General features: G+C 43.4%; 1 protein-coding gene across 4 annotated transcripts in view; it reads left to right on the plus strand.

Moving 5' to 3' along the window:
• The window catches only part of DPP9 (dipeptidyl peptidase 9), a 92,261-nt gene that overhangs the window by 10,890 nt on the left and 65,674 nt on the right, over positions 1–15,697 (plus strand). For all 4 annotated transcript variants that reach the window (XR_013622632.1, XR_013622633.1, XM_078773029.1 and 1 more), the window contains 3 exons: positions 7,608–7,781; positions 8,168–8,369; positions 15,118–15,222. Coding sequence is in view for 2 of the 4 variants with exons in the window: in XM_078773029.1 (XP_078629155.1) it covers positions 7,608–7,781; positions 8,168–8,369; positions 15,118–15,222 (481 nt within the window). In the remaining 2 variants the exon portion in view is untranslated. The remainder of the gene's footprint in view (positions 1–7,607; positions 7,782–8,167; positions 8,370–15,117; positions 15,223–15,697) is intronic.

A 15,697-nucleotide genomic window follows, 5' to 3' on the forward strand; every position in this document is an offset into this window, starting at 1 on the left:
TTTTCCAAAATAACCAAAATGCGAAAACAAAGCAGCAGCTATATACGGCAGAGATGCTTGCACGGCAAGATAACCACGTGACCGGAACCCACTTGGTGGCGGGTGGCGTAAGCTCGTAACTCAGATCTCGGCTCGCATCTCAAAGCAATAAACCGCCCGAGCGACGGCTCGTATCTCGGAAAACTCGTAAGTTGGTGCACTCGTAAGTCAAGGTTTCACTGTATTTTAAAAAGTTATGGACGAGTTGTGACTATAAACTTGGTGGATGAGTTGGTTAGGTGACAATAACAAGCCGATTAGATTTTGGTTCAGGTCCGAATCCAGATCCGGCCTATCAGTGGGATACAATACATAAACTGTTCATTCAGCCTGGTGGAGGTATGCGGTCTACCGAGTGCCGTTCTAGTTATTTTTGTTTCCACAAACATCATTACTCTTTTTGCATGCAACGTACTCTGTGATTGCAGCTGAGAATTATCAGCTGATGGAAAATTTTGCTTCCGTGTTTTATTTCTCGAGGAGGTGAGCAGTTTTTTCCCTGATTCAAACTGTGATTTCCCCATCATTTTTTTGTATACAGTGTCTGTCTAGGCTCACGGAGGAGCTGGAACAAATAATGGATCGGGAAGTCACAGTATGAAAGGAACAGACCTAAGGGAGGGGAGGGGGGGAAGGAAGGGATACACCGACAGCAGGACTGAGGGATAAAATAGGGGGATATATGGAGAAATGAGCAATATGAATATGGGTCAGTCTGTCAGTCACACACCTTTAAAATAAAAATATAAACAGGATAGGTGGGATTTTCCATCTCACTTGCCTGTATCGGCCCTGACCTGTGCGTGAAGTCGTGACCTCACGTGTGCGTGTTGACATCTGCGTGGAAGGCCAAAGGCAGCGGTTGAGTGGATGATGTTTTACCATTTGCTATTTTTCCGCGTTGCAATCCACAATATTAACAGCAGTTAAGAATCAAATATACATTGAAAATTATCATTAAAATTGCAATTAAGGGTGTAAATGATTCCCACAATTAACTCACGCACTGCTGGGCAAAAGCAATTTTATAGCCGAATGGATGCTGGGACCTTCACGGTGTCGAATGAGCCCCGGAGACAGCATCCTGCACTTGATGTGAATCAAGTGTGATCATGGAGTCCTGGAAATGTGTAATTGATTTGAATCAAGATTGTTTATTTAGTTACTAGCGATTTGCTTTGTGCAGTCGTGGCCAAAACTATTGGCACCCTTGCACTTTTTTCAAAGAACTAACAATTTTCTCAAAAAATAAGTTGAAATTAACAAAAGTATTTGGTCTCCACAATTCTTTATTTCACTTGATATTACAGAACCTTTGTTTTTGATTCAGAACTTAATATATCCTTTTAAATCAGAAAAAAAGGAATGGCATTGATAAAATTATTGACACCTGAGATTTAATATTTAGGTAGCACAGCCTTCGGACAAAATAACTGCAGTCGAGCGCTTCCAATAGCCATGAAATGAGCTTCCTACACCTCTCTACTGGCTGTTTGGCTCACTCTTGTGCAAACTCCTCCAGTTCTCCCAGATTTGAAGGTTGCCTTCTCCCAACTGCTGTTTTCAGATCTCCCCACAGGTGTTCAATGGGATTTAGATCTGGACTCATGGCTGGCCACTTCAGAAGTCCAGCGTTTTCTCTTGAACCATTCCTGGGTGCTTTTTGAAGTGTGTTTGGGGTCATTGTCCTGCTGCGAGACCCATGACCTTCGACGGAGAGCCAGCTTTCTGATACTGGGTTGAACATTGTGCTCCAAAATACTTTGGTAATCTCCTGATTTCATAATGCCATGCACACATTCAAGGTACCCAATGCCAGAGGCAGCACAACAACCCCAAAACATCACAGAACCTCCACCATGTTTGACTGTAGGGAAGGTGTTCTTTTCTTTAAAGGCTTCATTTTGTTTTCTGTAAACATAGAGATGATGTGCTTTACAATAAAAGCTCTAATTTGGTCTCATCTGTCCACCGAAGGATTTTGGCATGTTCAGGTGTGTTTTGGCCACTTCAGTTGGGCTTTCTTCTGTCTCTTTCAGCAGTGGGGTCCTCCTGGGTCTCCTACCATAGAACCCCCTTTCATTGAATTTGCGACGGATGGTGCGAGTTGAAACTGTCGTATATTGTGTCTGAAGGTCAGCTTGAATCTGTTTGGCAGTTGATCGAGGTGCTTTCTCCACCATTTGAACAATCCTTCACTGCCATCTTCTATCAAGTTTTCTCTTATGGCCATGTCCAGGGAGGTTGGCTACAGTTTCGTGGGCCTTAAACCTCCTGATGACATTGCGTACGGTCGATACAGGAACATCACGGTCTCTGGAGATGGACTTACAGCCTTGAGATTGTCCATGCTTGGCTACAATCTTATGTCTGACCTCCTCAGACAGTTCTCTGGTTTTCTTTCTTTTCTCCATGCTCATTTATTTCTCCAAACTTATTGGGCTCATTACGGTACACACAGTGACACAAAACAGCAGAATGACTCCTTTTCTCTATTCAAACTGGTTGAATGAGTTTTTTTTTTTTATATTGCAGGCACCTGCAACTCACCACAGGTGAGTTCAATTCCGAAGTAAAGGAGAATCACCTGCTTGAAATCTAATTATTTCTAACAACTTCAAAAAGGTGATGATACTATTTTCCAGGCCATTTTAGGATTTCTGTATGGAATAAGCTTAGTTTTTTTTTTTCAAAAAATAAGATTTAATAATTTTTCTAAAAAAAATTTTTTGGTTTTGTTCCACTGCAAACCAAAGAAATACAAATGTGGATACCAAAATATTTTATAATTTCAACACTTTTCTGGAAGAAATGGTGCATTATTTGAAAAAAGTGCAAGGGTGCCAATAGTTTTGGCCACAACTGTGTGTGTTTGAGTAAAGAAACAACATATGTGTACATAAACACGAATCTCTCTTCTCTCTCTCTCTCTCTCTCTCTCTCTCTGAGTCACTCTTTCTCTGTCTGTGTCTCTCTCTCTCTGTCCCTCTCTCTTTGTGTGTGTGTGTGTGTGTGTGTGTGTGTGTGTGTGTGTGTGTGTGTATAATATATATATATACACAGTGCATTCAAAAAGTATTCAGACCCCTTCACTTTTTCACATTTTGTTATGTTTCAGCCTTATGCTGAAATCGTTTAAATTCATTTTTTTCCCTCGTCAATCTACACTCAATACCCCATAATGACAAAGAGAAAACAGGATTTTAGAAATTTTGCAAATTTATTAAAAATAAAAAACTGAAATATCACATTGACATCCAGTCATGTGAAAAAGTAAGTACACCCCATGTAAAGTTTTGACTTTTTCAACATATTTCAACATACAGCTATTTGATCTTCATTTCAACGATATTGATAGATAAAGGTGATATAATATAACAAATGTCATGAAACATTTACATTTTGTAGTCTATTGTTTAATTTATATAAACATAAATGCAAATTTCGCATTTGGAAAAAGTAAGTACACCCCTACATTTATCACTACTTCAAATACCTAAAATTAGAATCAGGTGCACCAGCTCAGGTGCAAATGATTAGAACATCGTTAGAGAGGATCTTGGAGGAACCTGTCTTATTTAAACCTCAGACATTTCGTTTGGTTTGCTCTTTGTTGTTGAAGTGTGCGGCGTCACCATGCCTAGATCAAAAGAGCTCTCTGAGGCCTTCAGAAAGAAGGTTAGAGATGCCTATGAGTCTGGGAAGGGATTTAAAAAGATCTCCAAACAATTTGAAATCAATCATTCGACTGTCCGGAAGATCATCGACAAATGGAGAAGATTCCAAACAACTGCCAACTTGTCCAGGCCCGGCCGCCCCAGCAAGTTCAGCCCGAGAGCATACCGCAAGATGCTGAAAGAAGTCTCGAAGAACCCCAGAATGTTATCACAGGACCTACAGGTAGCTCTTGCCACTATTGATGTCAAAGTGCACGAGTCTACCATTAGAAAAAGGCTGCACAAATTTGATCTACATGGGAGGTGTGCCAGGAGGAAACCTTTGCTGTCCAGAAAGAACATCAGGGCAAGACTAAAGTTTGCCATTGAACACCTCGGCAAAGACCAGCACTTCTGGAACAATGTGCTCTGGACAGATGAGTCAAAGGTAGAGCTATTTGGCCACAGTACCAGAAGACCTGGTTGGCAAAAACCAAAGACAGCATTTGACCACAAGAACCTGATACCAACTGCAAAGCATGGTGGTGGAAATATTATGGTTTGGGGCAGCGTTGCTGCATCAGGGCCTGGGCAGCTCACCATCATAGAATCCACTATGACTTCTTCATTGTACCAGAGGGTGCTTGAGGATAATGTGAGGCCATCTGTCGGAGAGTTGAAGCTCGACCGAAGGTGGACCTTGCAACATGACAATGACCCTAAACATACCAGTAAATTCACCAAGGAATGGCTGAAAAGAAAGAAATGGAGGGTTCTGGAATGGCCAAGTCAAAGCCCGGATCTAAATCCCATCGAGATGTTGTGGGGGGATTTGAAACGAGCTGTGCATGCAAGAAACCCCTCAAACATCGTACAGATGAAAGAATTCTGCATGGAGGAGTGGGCAAGAATTTCTCCCAGTCGATGTCAGAGACTGGTAGACATTTATAAGAAACGCCTACTTGACGTTGTTTCTGCCAAAGGGGGCAATACCACCTATTAGAGCCAAGGGTGTACTTACTTTTTCCACATGCGAAATTTGCATTTATGTTTATTTAAATTATACAATGGACTACAAAATGTAAATATTTCATGATATTTGTTGTATTATATCACCGTTATCTCTCAATATTGTTGAAATGAAGATCAAATAGCTGTATGTTGAAATGTGTTGAAAAAGTCAAAACTTTACATGGGGTGTACTTACTTTTTCACGTGACTAAGTATTCAGACCCTTTGCTATGACACTTGAAATTTACCTCAGGTGCCTCCCATTTCTCTTGATCATCTTTGAGATGTTTCTACACCTTGATTGGAGTCCACCTGTGGTAAATCCAATTGATTGGACATGATTTGGAAAGGCCCACACCTGTCTATATAAGGTCTCACAGCTGACAATGCATATCAGAACAAAAACCAAGCCATGAGGTCGAAGGAACTGCCTGCAGAGCTCAGAGACAGGATTGTGTCAAGGCACAGATCTGGGGAAGCCTACAAAAAAATTTCTGCTGCATTGAAGGTTCCCAAGAGCACAGTGGCCTCCATAATTCTTGAATGGAAGAAGTTTGAAACAACCAGGACTCTTCCTAGAGCTGGCCGCCCGGCCAAACTGAGCAATGGGGGGAGAAGGGCCTTGGTAAGAGAGGTGACCAAGAACCCGATGGTCACTCTGGCTGAGCTCCAGAGATCCTGTGTGGAGATGGGAGAAACTTCCAGAAGGACAACCATCACTGCAACACTCCACCGATCTGGGCTTTATGGCAGAGTGGCCAGAAGGAAGCCTCTCCTCAGTGAAAGACACATGAAAGCCCGCTTGGAGTTTGCAAAAAATCACCTGAAGGACTCTCAGACTGAGAAACATGATGCTGTGGCCTGATGAAACCAAAATTGAACTGTTTGGCCTCAATTCTAAGCGTCATGTCTGGAGGAAACCAGGCACCGCTCATCACCTGCCCAATACCATCCCAACGGTGAAGCATGGTGTTGGCAGCATCATGCTGTGGGGGTGTTTTTCAGCAGCAGGGACTGGGGGACCGGTCAGGGTTGAGGGAACAATGAACGTAGGAAAGTACAGAGATATCCTTAATGAAAACCTGAAATAGAGCGCTCAGGACCTCAGACTGGGCCGAAGGTTCACCTTCCAACAGGACAATGACCCTAAGGACACAGCCAAGACAACACAGGAGTGGCTTCGGAACAACTCTGTGAAGGTCCTTGAGTGTCCCAGCTAAAGCCCTGACTTGAACCCAATCAAACATCTCTGGAAAGACCTGAAAATGTCTGTCCACCGGCGGTCCCCATCCAACCTGACAGAGCTTGAGAGGATCTGCAGAAAAGAATGGCAGAAAACCCCCAAATCCAGGTGTGCAAAGCTTGTCACATCATACCCAAGAAGATTCGAGGCTGTAATCGCTGCCAAAGGTGCTTCAACTAAGTACTGAGTTAAGGGTCTGAATACTTGCGTCAATGTGATATTTCAGTTTTTTTTCTTGTTAATAAATTTGCAAAACTTTCTAAAATCCTGTTTTCTCGTTGTCATTGTGGGGTGTTGAGTGTAAATTGATGAGGGAAAAAAATGAATTTCAACGATTTCTGCATAAGCCTGCAACATAACAAAATGTGAAAAAAGTGAAGGGGTCTGAATACTTTCTGAATGCACTGTATATAACTTTGCGATGTTTTTGTGTGCCTTGGGTCAGTCTGTTAAAGATCTTTAATTGTACACCAACCGCTCCTTTCCTATTCCCTCTTCAGGCCCTGCATGACGTCATCGCCGTGCATTGAAGGGGTTCGGCGATGACGCGCGCGAAAGGGATACTCAGTTGTCACTCAGGTTTCTTGCTTGTTTATTTTCTTTGTTGTTTGTCCAGGCGATTATCTCAGGCACCTTTTGAGCTAGGAAGCTGATATTCGGACATGACAGTAATCAAGTGATGAGGCTAGAAATAATTTTTTTTTTGATTTATTGATTAATCAATTCATCGATTTGTTTTTTATTGATTAATCAATTCATTAGTTTTCAATGACTTATTTAATAAATTTTCTGTTTAGGTATGCTGTTAGCCAATTGATTAAGAAATTATTTTATGATCATTATTTATTGATTTTAATTATGCAATTAATTAATCGATCAATTATTTTACTACTCTCCCTCCCAATACTGCCTGAGGTGCCCCGGCAATGCCACACTGGAGGATATTATTTATTTATTTGGCATGGGGGTGGTGTCCTTTGAATGTATCTGTACTTGTTTTATTTTTATTTTTTTTGTCATGATGTCTCCAGCAGAATTAATTTTGGTGAGGGGGGGATACAGAGGCTTTGCCTGCTGTTGAAATGCACTTTCCCATGACACTCGGATCACAATGGTGATTCCTTGATAACCGATAATGTTTGGTTGAATTTCTTGCGTCGATTGGACCAGCCTGTTTAGTGTTCCTATCTGAGAGTGCAGTGGTTGATGAGCTTATGATTTTTGGATCCACAAGTTCAAATCATGTACACTGATGTCTCCGCATGTCCTTGTCCTGCATGTGATGTATATACAAGGTCTTCCATGAGTGTTGGATCACAGTTAAAATTTGTAAGAAACGTTATTTATTTATTTATTTTGGATCTTTAACAGCGTTTCTGTGTTTGGTGCCTCTTTGTCACACTCGACTCCTCCCCACGCCTTGCTCCACTTCCTACATTTTTGGGGTTTTTAAAATTAAAATAAGGTTGGATTTGCTGATTTGGTTGTTGCATTTGTCAGAGACCTGCATTATAACAAGTCACCATAGGATATGGTGTGAATTTCCTTGTTACACCATGCCAGTTTCCATGGCAGACGAAAGCACAAGCACAAAAGTGTTGAAAAAGAGGAGTTTGTCTTGTCGCAGGTGATTTGTGATTGGTTCATTTCTTTGACAGCCCGCGGCACTTTTTGGAAACTATTCAAGGGAAGAGGAACTGCTTCGTGAGCGGAAACGCTTGGGCACGTATGGCATCACGTCGTACGACTACCACACGGACACCGGGACATTTCTTTTCCAAGCCAGTGGTAGCATCTTCCACTGTAGTGATGGCTGCGCCAAACCATTTACGGTGAGTGTACCTGTATAAGTGTCCACTTCTTGTGGCGTTACCTCCACCACCAGAGGTGGGTGGAGTTTATGTTTTTGTGTCTGTTTATCTGTGAGCATGATATTCCAAAAAAATTATAGACAGATTCAATGAAACATGAACTGGTTTGGTGTGTGACGTCTATTTTGGTGAAGATTCAAATCCAAGAATTTTTTGATTTCTAAAGTGATTTTTCACCATTGAGAGATTGGTCTACAAACTTATTGGGCTAAAAACTCTCGTATCATTTATGTGATGGCGGAGAAACAAAACGTTTCTGAATATCGATTGTGATGTACCTTAAGATTATTGTATTGAATGGCAATGTTAGTAATCCACTGTATTACGTTATCGGTGGCCATTTGCAGACGATACCCCTAAAGCCAGTGGAAGTGAAAAGTGGATGTCTTGGCAGTCGTATGGACCCCAAGATATGCCTACCGGAGCCCAACCTTGTGACTTTTATCCACAACTGTGACCTCTGGGTCAGTAATTTGTGCAGTGGTGCGGAGAGACGTTTGACATTTGCTCGCACCAGTAGTACGACCCAGGGCAAGGGAAGCTCAGGCGGTGAGTTGGTTTGGTTGTTTCTAGATAACCGTCCATATGTGAAGCATTTAGATGAATTTAGGTGTGACAGCTGAAATGGTTCTCAACTGCATGCTGATAATTAAATAATAAATTACTTTCTTTTTTTTTTTTCTAACATTTGGCCGCAAACTATTAATATGGAAGTGTCGGGTCTCTTTGCAATTGTTGAATAACTTTTAGACATCTGTTGCAGCGTATAATCTAAAGGTCTGGTCAAGAGCGGTGGCAGATTAACTTGACCTTAAGTTCTACTTTAGTCCTGGCTTTGCATTAAAAGTCCATATATATTTTTGTGTGTCATATGTTTGACACTTTAATTGAGTTAAATGACCCTTAAGCTTCAAAACTCATGCAGGTAGACTTTTGAGATGAGAGACATTCGCCCGCTATTCGGCCATATAGAAGATGGCCACCATTCCACATGGGAAAACATGGAGCTAAGCCATAGCTTTGTATCTAGAAGAAAATTATATGGAATTATACATCGCATATAGAGTCCTACTTACTTAGTCTACTTTTTTTTTTTTTTTTTTTTTTTTTTAATACATCGCATATATATATATATATATATATATATATATATATATATATATATATATATATATGGTCAGGGTTGAGGTATATGAAATTGTATTTTTCATATGTATATGAAATTGTATACAGTTGGACCCCGCTATTCACGGGGGATACATTCCTGAGAATTGCGAAACCGCGAATGGCGGGGCATTGTTTCAACTAGGGCATTGCCCGTACTATATCTATATCTAAAATTATATCCCCCCCCTCTATTTACATGAAATGGTTTGGTCCAAAGCGAACGGCTTGCGAGTACGGTGACAATCCCCCCCCTCTATTTACATGCAATGGTTTGGTCCAAAGCGAACGGCTTCCGGAGTTTGGTAAAGAAATCGCCATCGCGTGCACAAACGCGCAGGAAAGCGAATGAATCGCAAATTCGGTTTTATTAGTTTTAAAACATAGTTTAACGCCAACATAGTTTGCAAACGTGAAATAAATGAATACGCTCTCAAATGTGCCATCCGAGGCAGAGTGTGTCCTCCACGTTCGGCACACGCGATCGTTCGCTGCTCTCTGATTGGTTGAATCGTTTTTTGGACATAGCTCGGTAAGTAATTGTCCGATTAATATGAAACCTTGAAAAGGCACATCCTCGGGTCCCCAGCAATATACCTGGCAAGTTAAAAGTATATCGGACCCGTGGTTGTCGAGAAACAGCGGTCACAGACAAACAGACGTACAGACGTACAGACGTACAAACGTACAAACGTACAAACAGAGATTACTGGAATTATAGATAGATGGAAAAAGGGGGGATTGGTTTCTGAGTCGTGAAAATCTACAAATAGAGGGGACAAACCGCGAATGGCAAGGCAAAATGCGCAAATGGTGAAGTAAATCTTGCGAATGTCGACGATAATCTGTGAAAGCCATGAAAACGCGAAGCACACCGTAGCGAATGTACAAGCAGGTCATGCTCGCGGCTCATAGAATTTTTTTTGCGTGTCCAGCTGCTTTGTACATGGCTGGTAAAAGATGGGTGTTATAAATGTGTCAAGGTAGCGCCTCGTCTATTTTTTTTATGCCAGATAAAAACCGCAACTTCGCGGGACACTTTTCTGCGAATAGAGAAACGGGTCACATTTTATCAACCGCGAATATGCGGAACCCGCGACCAGCGGGGCCCGACTGTATTTGCATTAATATTATTACTAGCAGAGTACCCCGCCCTACAGCCGAGCCTACGGGCGATCTTATTCCAGGCGTGCAACGCATTTTTCTGCCATCGGATATTTTCTGCTGGCACAACGACTTTGACTTGGATTTCATGCTGATTTCCTTTGGTAATATTGCCCTTGCTGGTTTCTGTTCAACTTGTGTCCTTGTTTTTTTTTTTTTGTTTTTTTTTGTAAGTCGAGGCTCGTGAAAGAGCTAACATTTATCAAACAAACAAATCAAACAAACAAGTAAACAAAGTATATTAAAATGGGAGCGGTGGACAAGATGGGGAGAGAAAGGGAGGAAGCACACACACACAATATTTGAGGGCAGGGACATCGGGAGATGTGTGGGAGGCAGAGGGCCTGGGGGGAGGCAGGATAGGTATAAAACGCAAGGACACCAAGGACTTCCAGGAAAGAAGACAAAAGTCACCTCAAAAAAGTTTATTTGGGGTGAAATTAGTGGGGGTAGAAAAGATCAAGGTTTTGGATTGGGGAAGATAAGAGATGGTGGTGAACAGCCATTTTAAAGACCTGGAGGGAGGAGTGGGATTGAAGAGAGTGAGGGAGTTTGTTCCAGAGGCGGGAGAAAAGAGGAATGAAGGAGTGAAGGTGAGCAGAGAGTCTTGATTTTGGCAGTTTAACCATAAGAGGGTTGCAGGCAGATCTTGTGCAACCTGCAGGAATATTTGGGGGACAGAGCCCAGAGAGAGCTGGGGGAGCAAGGCCGGAGAGGAGTCTGTAGAAGATGGAAAGACCACCAACCTGCCTGCGGTGAGTAAGTGAAAGGCCCTCGGAGATAGCGTCATCGCGGGAGATTCCAATGATTCTGAACGCTTTGGTTTCAACAGCGTGAAGACGAGCTAGGTGTGAGGCAGGAGCACCAGCCCAGAGGGGAGAGCAGTATTCCATTGAGCTGCAGATGAAAGCCTTGTATGTGGTGAGGAGCTCAGGTGTGCCAAGGAAGGACTTCACACGACGGAGGATGCCCAGTCGGCGACTGGCTTTGGAGGCCAGCTTGGAAATGTGGTTTTCCCAGGAAAGATCATGGCAGATAGTGAGACCCAAAAGCTTGAGTGACAGAACTTCTTGGAGAGGATTATTCAGAAAATAGATGGGAGGGTTGTCCAGTCTGTCTTTTTGGAGAGACATCGTAAGAGTGTGAGATTTGTCAGGATTGAAAGACATGTTCCACTTGTTTGCCCAGTCTGTGATTTTGTCCAGGTCTGCAGAGAGTGAGGAGGCTGCAGACTGCCGATCTGAGGGATGAGGAATGGAGCGGCAGAGAGTGGAGTCATCAGCAAAGAGATAGAGAGGATTTTCAAGAGAGTCAGAGAGATCATTGATGAAGACCAGAAAAAGCACAGGGCCCAGAACACTGCCTTGGGGAACTCCAGCCTGAACAGGAAGAGGAGATGAGAGAAACCCATTCAGGGCCACACGTTGACTACGACGAGAGAGGAAGTCCGCCAGCCATGCGTGGAGGCACCATGCGTGGTTTTTGAGGCATCTCAATTTTACAGAACAAAACAAACATCAAACGTCACCCGAGCTAACAATACCCATAACAACCCCACAACCCTCCTCCCCCCCCCCCCCCCGGCCCCCCAACCTCACTCCACATCCCCCCCACAATCCTCCAACCTTCACCCTAGCTAACAATACCCATGACCACCTTACCCCTCCCTCCCCCATCCCCTCACAACCCCCCATCAGCCATCACCCGAGCTAACAATACCCAAGACCACCCCACACCCCTTACCCTACTCCACCATCTCCTCACAATCCCCTATCAAGAGTCACCCGAGCTAACAGTATGCATAACAACCCCACTCCACCTTCCCCCACACTCCCCCGTCAACCGTCACCCTAGCTAACAATACCCATGACCGCCCCACACGCCCGCCCCCTACCCCTCTCCGTCATCCCCAATCGGTATCGGAATACGAGCTCGCAATACGCCGTTTCTCTATGTACCGTCACCGTCAGGATCAGGGTGAGTTCACAATGTGACGTCACTGGCAATCTCGAAAATCGACAGTCTAGGGTTTTTTCGGCACTTTGTGATTGGCAAATAAAAAAATTCCCTTCAAATTGGACCGTGATGATTGCCAATGGTTTGCGTTTGGGTTCCCCTTTAAGCGTATTTTGGCCCTTGATTGTCTTTTTGGTCTTTGGGGTCTTTTCAGTCTTTGGGGTCTTTTCAGTCTTTGGGGTCTTTTCAGTCTTTGGGGTCTTTTCAGTCTTTGGGGTCTTTTTGGTGTTTGGGGTCTTTTCATTCTTTGGAGTTTTTGGGGACTTTAAGGATATTTGGGGTATTTGGGGTCTTTTTGGTCTTTGTGTCTTTTCAGTCTTTGGTTTTTTTTTTTGGTCTTTGGGGTCTTTAAGGGTCTTTGTCTTGCAAAACAAATCTTGGGTCTTCAGGGTATTTTGGGTCTTTCGACCCTTTGGGTCTTTAAGGGTCTTCGAGGTCTTTTTGTATTTTAGGTCTTTTGGGTCTTCGGGGTATTTTGGGCCTTCAAGGTCTTTTGGGCCTTCAAAGTCTTTTGGGTCCTCTGGCTCTTTTGGTTCTCTTGGGTCTTTTGGTTCTCTTGGGTCTTTTGGTTCTCTTGGGTCTTTTGGTTCTCATGGGTCTTTTGGTTCTCTTGGGTCTTTTGGTTCTCTTGGGTCTTTTGGTTCTCTTGGGTCTTTTGGTTCTCTTGGGTCTTTTGGTTCTCATGTGTCTTTTGGTTCTCTTGGGTCTTTTGGTTCTCTTGGGTCTTTTGGTTCTTTGGGTCTTTTGGTTCTCTTGGGTCTTTTGGTTCTCTTGGGTCTTTTGGTTCTCTTGGGTCTTTTGGTTCTCTTGGGTCTTTTGGTTCTCTTGGGTCTTTTGGTTCTCTTGGGTCTTTTGGTTCTCTTGGGTCTTCGAGGTTGTTAAGGGTCTTTGGGGTTGTTAAAGGTCTTTGGGGTATTTTGGTTCTTTGGGGTCTTTTGGGTCTTCGGGGGGGGGGGGGGGGTTGTTAAGGGTCTTCGGGGTTGTTTTGGGTATTCTGGGTTGTTAAGGGTCTTCTGGGTTGTTAAGGGTCTTCTGGGTTGTTAAGGGTCTTCTGGGTTGTTAAGGGTCTTCTGGGTTGTTAAGGGTCTTCTGGGTTGTTAAGGGTCTTCTGGGTTGTTAAGGGTCTTCTGGGTTGTTAAGGGTCTTCTGGGTTGTTAAGGGTCTTCTGGGTTGTTAAGGGTCTTCTGGGTTGTTATGGGTCTTCTGGGTTGTTAAGGTTCTTCTGGGTTGTTAAGGTTCTTCTGGGTTGTTAAGGGTCTTCTGGGTTGTTAAGGGTCTTCTGGGTTGTTAAGGGTCTTCTGGGTTGTTAAGGGTCTTCTGGGTTGTTAAGGGTCTTCTGGGTTGTTAAGGTCTTCTGGGTTGTTAAGGGTCTTCTGGGTTGTTAAGGGTCTTCTGGGTTGTTAAGGGTCTTCTGGGTTGTTAAGGGTCTTCTGGGTTGTTAAGGGTCTTCGGGGTTGTTTTGGGTCTTCGGGGTTGTTTTGGGTCTTCGGGGGTATTTTGGGTTTTCGGGGGTATTTTGGGTCTTCGGGGGTAGTTTGGGTCTCCGGGGGGTCTTTGGGGTATTTTGGGTCTTTTAGGTCTTCGGGGTCTTTTAGGTCTTCGGGGTCTTTTAGGTCTTCGGGGTCTTTTAGGTCTTTGGGGTCTTTTAGGTCTTTGGTGTCTTTAAGCGTCTTTGGAGTATCTTTTGGGTCCTCTGGTTCTCTTGGGTCTTTAAGGGTCGTCATGGACTTTTAGATTATCTGGGTCTTTTGGGGTATTTAGGGTCTCTGGGTCTTTTGGGTCCTCTGGGTCTTGTAGGTCCTTCGGGTGGTGTTGAGGGGGTGAGGGGAGGGTATTTTGGGTCTTTTGGGTCCTCTGGCTACTTTGGGTTAAGTATTTCAGGTTACATTTGTGGGTGGAGTCAGGTCAGCTGTGCAACCAATGGGTGAAGAGCGGACATACATACAAACATACATACATACATACTTACTTACATACAAACACTTGCTCCATTATATATAGGGAGTATTGCCTTGAGTTTGCAAAAAGGCACATGAAAGAGTAAGAGCAACAACAACAACAACAACAACATGCATTTTAAGGCCATTTTCCCTGCTAGACTGGGGGTTAGCCTTGCTGTCCCCATGACGATCTTCTCCATTTTGCCCTATTTTCTGCATCTCTCCTTGTTAACCCCCTTGCCCGCATTTCTTCTTCCACCATCTTTAGCCAAGTCTTTCTCGGTCTTCCCCGTCCTCTACTTCCTTCTACATTCATTTCCATCACTCTTCTCAACCAGTCACTTTCATCCTTCCTCAACACATGACCAAACCATCTCAACCTGTTCCTCTTCACAGCATCAATCACAGGCTCTATTCCCATCATCTTTCGCGATTCATCATTTGTCTTCCTCTCTCAACGATACTCCGCACATCCACCGAACCATTCGCATTTCCACCCTTTCCAGCCTTCGTTGATGAAAGAGTCTGAGAGCATGAGGCAAAATATGTATGTGATTAATTAATTGGAATTATACATAGCACCTGGCTCTTTTTCTAAATGCTAAATTCGTTGCATACATGGTGCGGTGTACCTCTGCTCGTAATCAATAAAGCTACAGATAATGGCAGTGTATGTGACGTCATAGGGTGCATGAATGATATTGGTATATGGACCATAATAACAGCGGGCCATAATCGTAGCATGTTCAGTTAACGATAGTATTTGTGTACAGAATGAGCGCGCGAGGTGGGACTATGCGCTCTACAAATGCTACTTGTGTTGCTTTCCAACTTTTTCGATTACAATTGCATTATTCATCACAATCTTTATTGTAAATTACTCTTGCAAAACAAATGCAGGAAGTCACTGATAACGACTATGATTTGTTACACTTGCTTATTGTCGTTGGCCTGATGGCAGATTTAGTCGTGTTTTGAGTTTTTGACTTTAGCTCTCAGCTCATTTCCTGCAGGGAGCTGTCTTTTGGAACCCAAATCTGCCGGTGTGGCATCGTTTGTGATCCAGGAAGAGTTTGACAGGTACACAGCGTACTGGTGCTGTCCAGTAGCATCACAAGGTGAGTGAGGTTTTGCTTTGCACGGCCATTTGTCCCTGATGTAAAGGGAAAAAATATTGCTGTAATGTACCATATGATTTTGGAAACTATGCTCGATTGGTTCATCAATGCCTTGATCAACAACAACAACAACATGCATTTTAAGGCCATTTTCCCTGCTAGAGCGGGGGTTAGCCTTGCGGTCCCCATGACAATCTTCTCCATTTTGCCCTATTTTCTGCATCTCTCCTTGTTAACCCCCTTGCCCGCATTTCTTCTTCCACCATCTTTAGCCAAGTCTTTCTCGGTCTTCCCCGTCCTCTACTTCCTTCTACATTAACTTCCATCACTCTTCTCAACCAGTCACTTTCATCCTTCCTCAATACATGACCAAACCATCTCAACCTGTTCCTCTTCACAGCATCAATCACAGGCTCTATTCCCATCATCTTTCGCAATTCATCATTTGTCTTCCTCTCTCTCAACGATACTCCGC

The sequence above is a fragment of the Myxine glutinosa genome, chromosome 2, assembly GCF_964187855.1.
Source record: "Myxine glutinosa chromosome 2, kmMyxGlut1.1, whole genome shotgun sequence".
NCBI lineage: Eukaryota > Metazoa > Chordata > Myxini > Myxiniformes > Myxinidae > Myxine > Myxine glutinosa.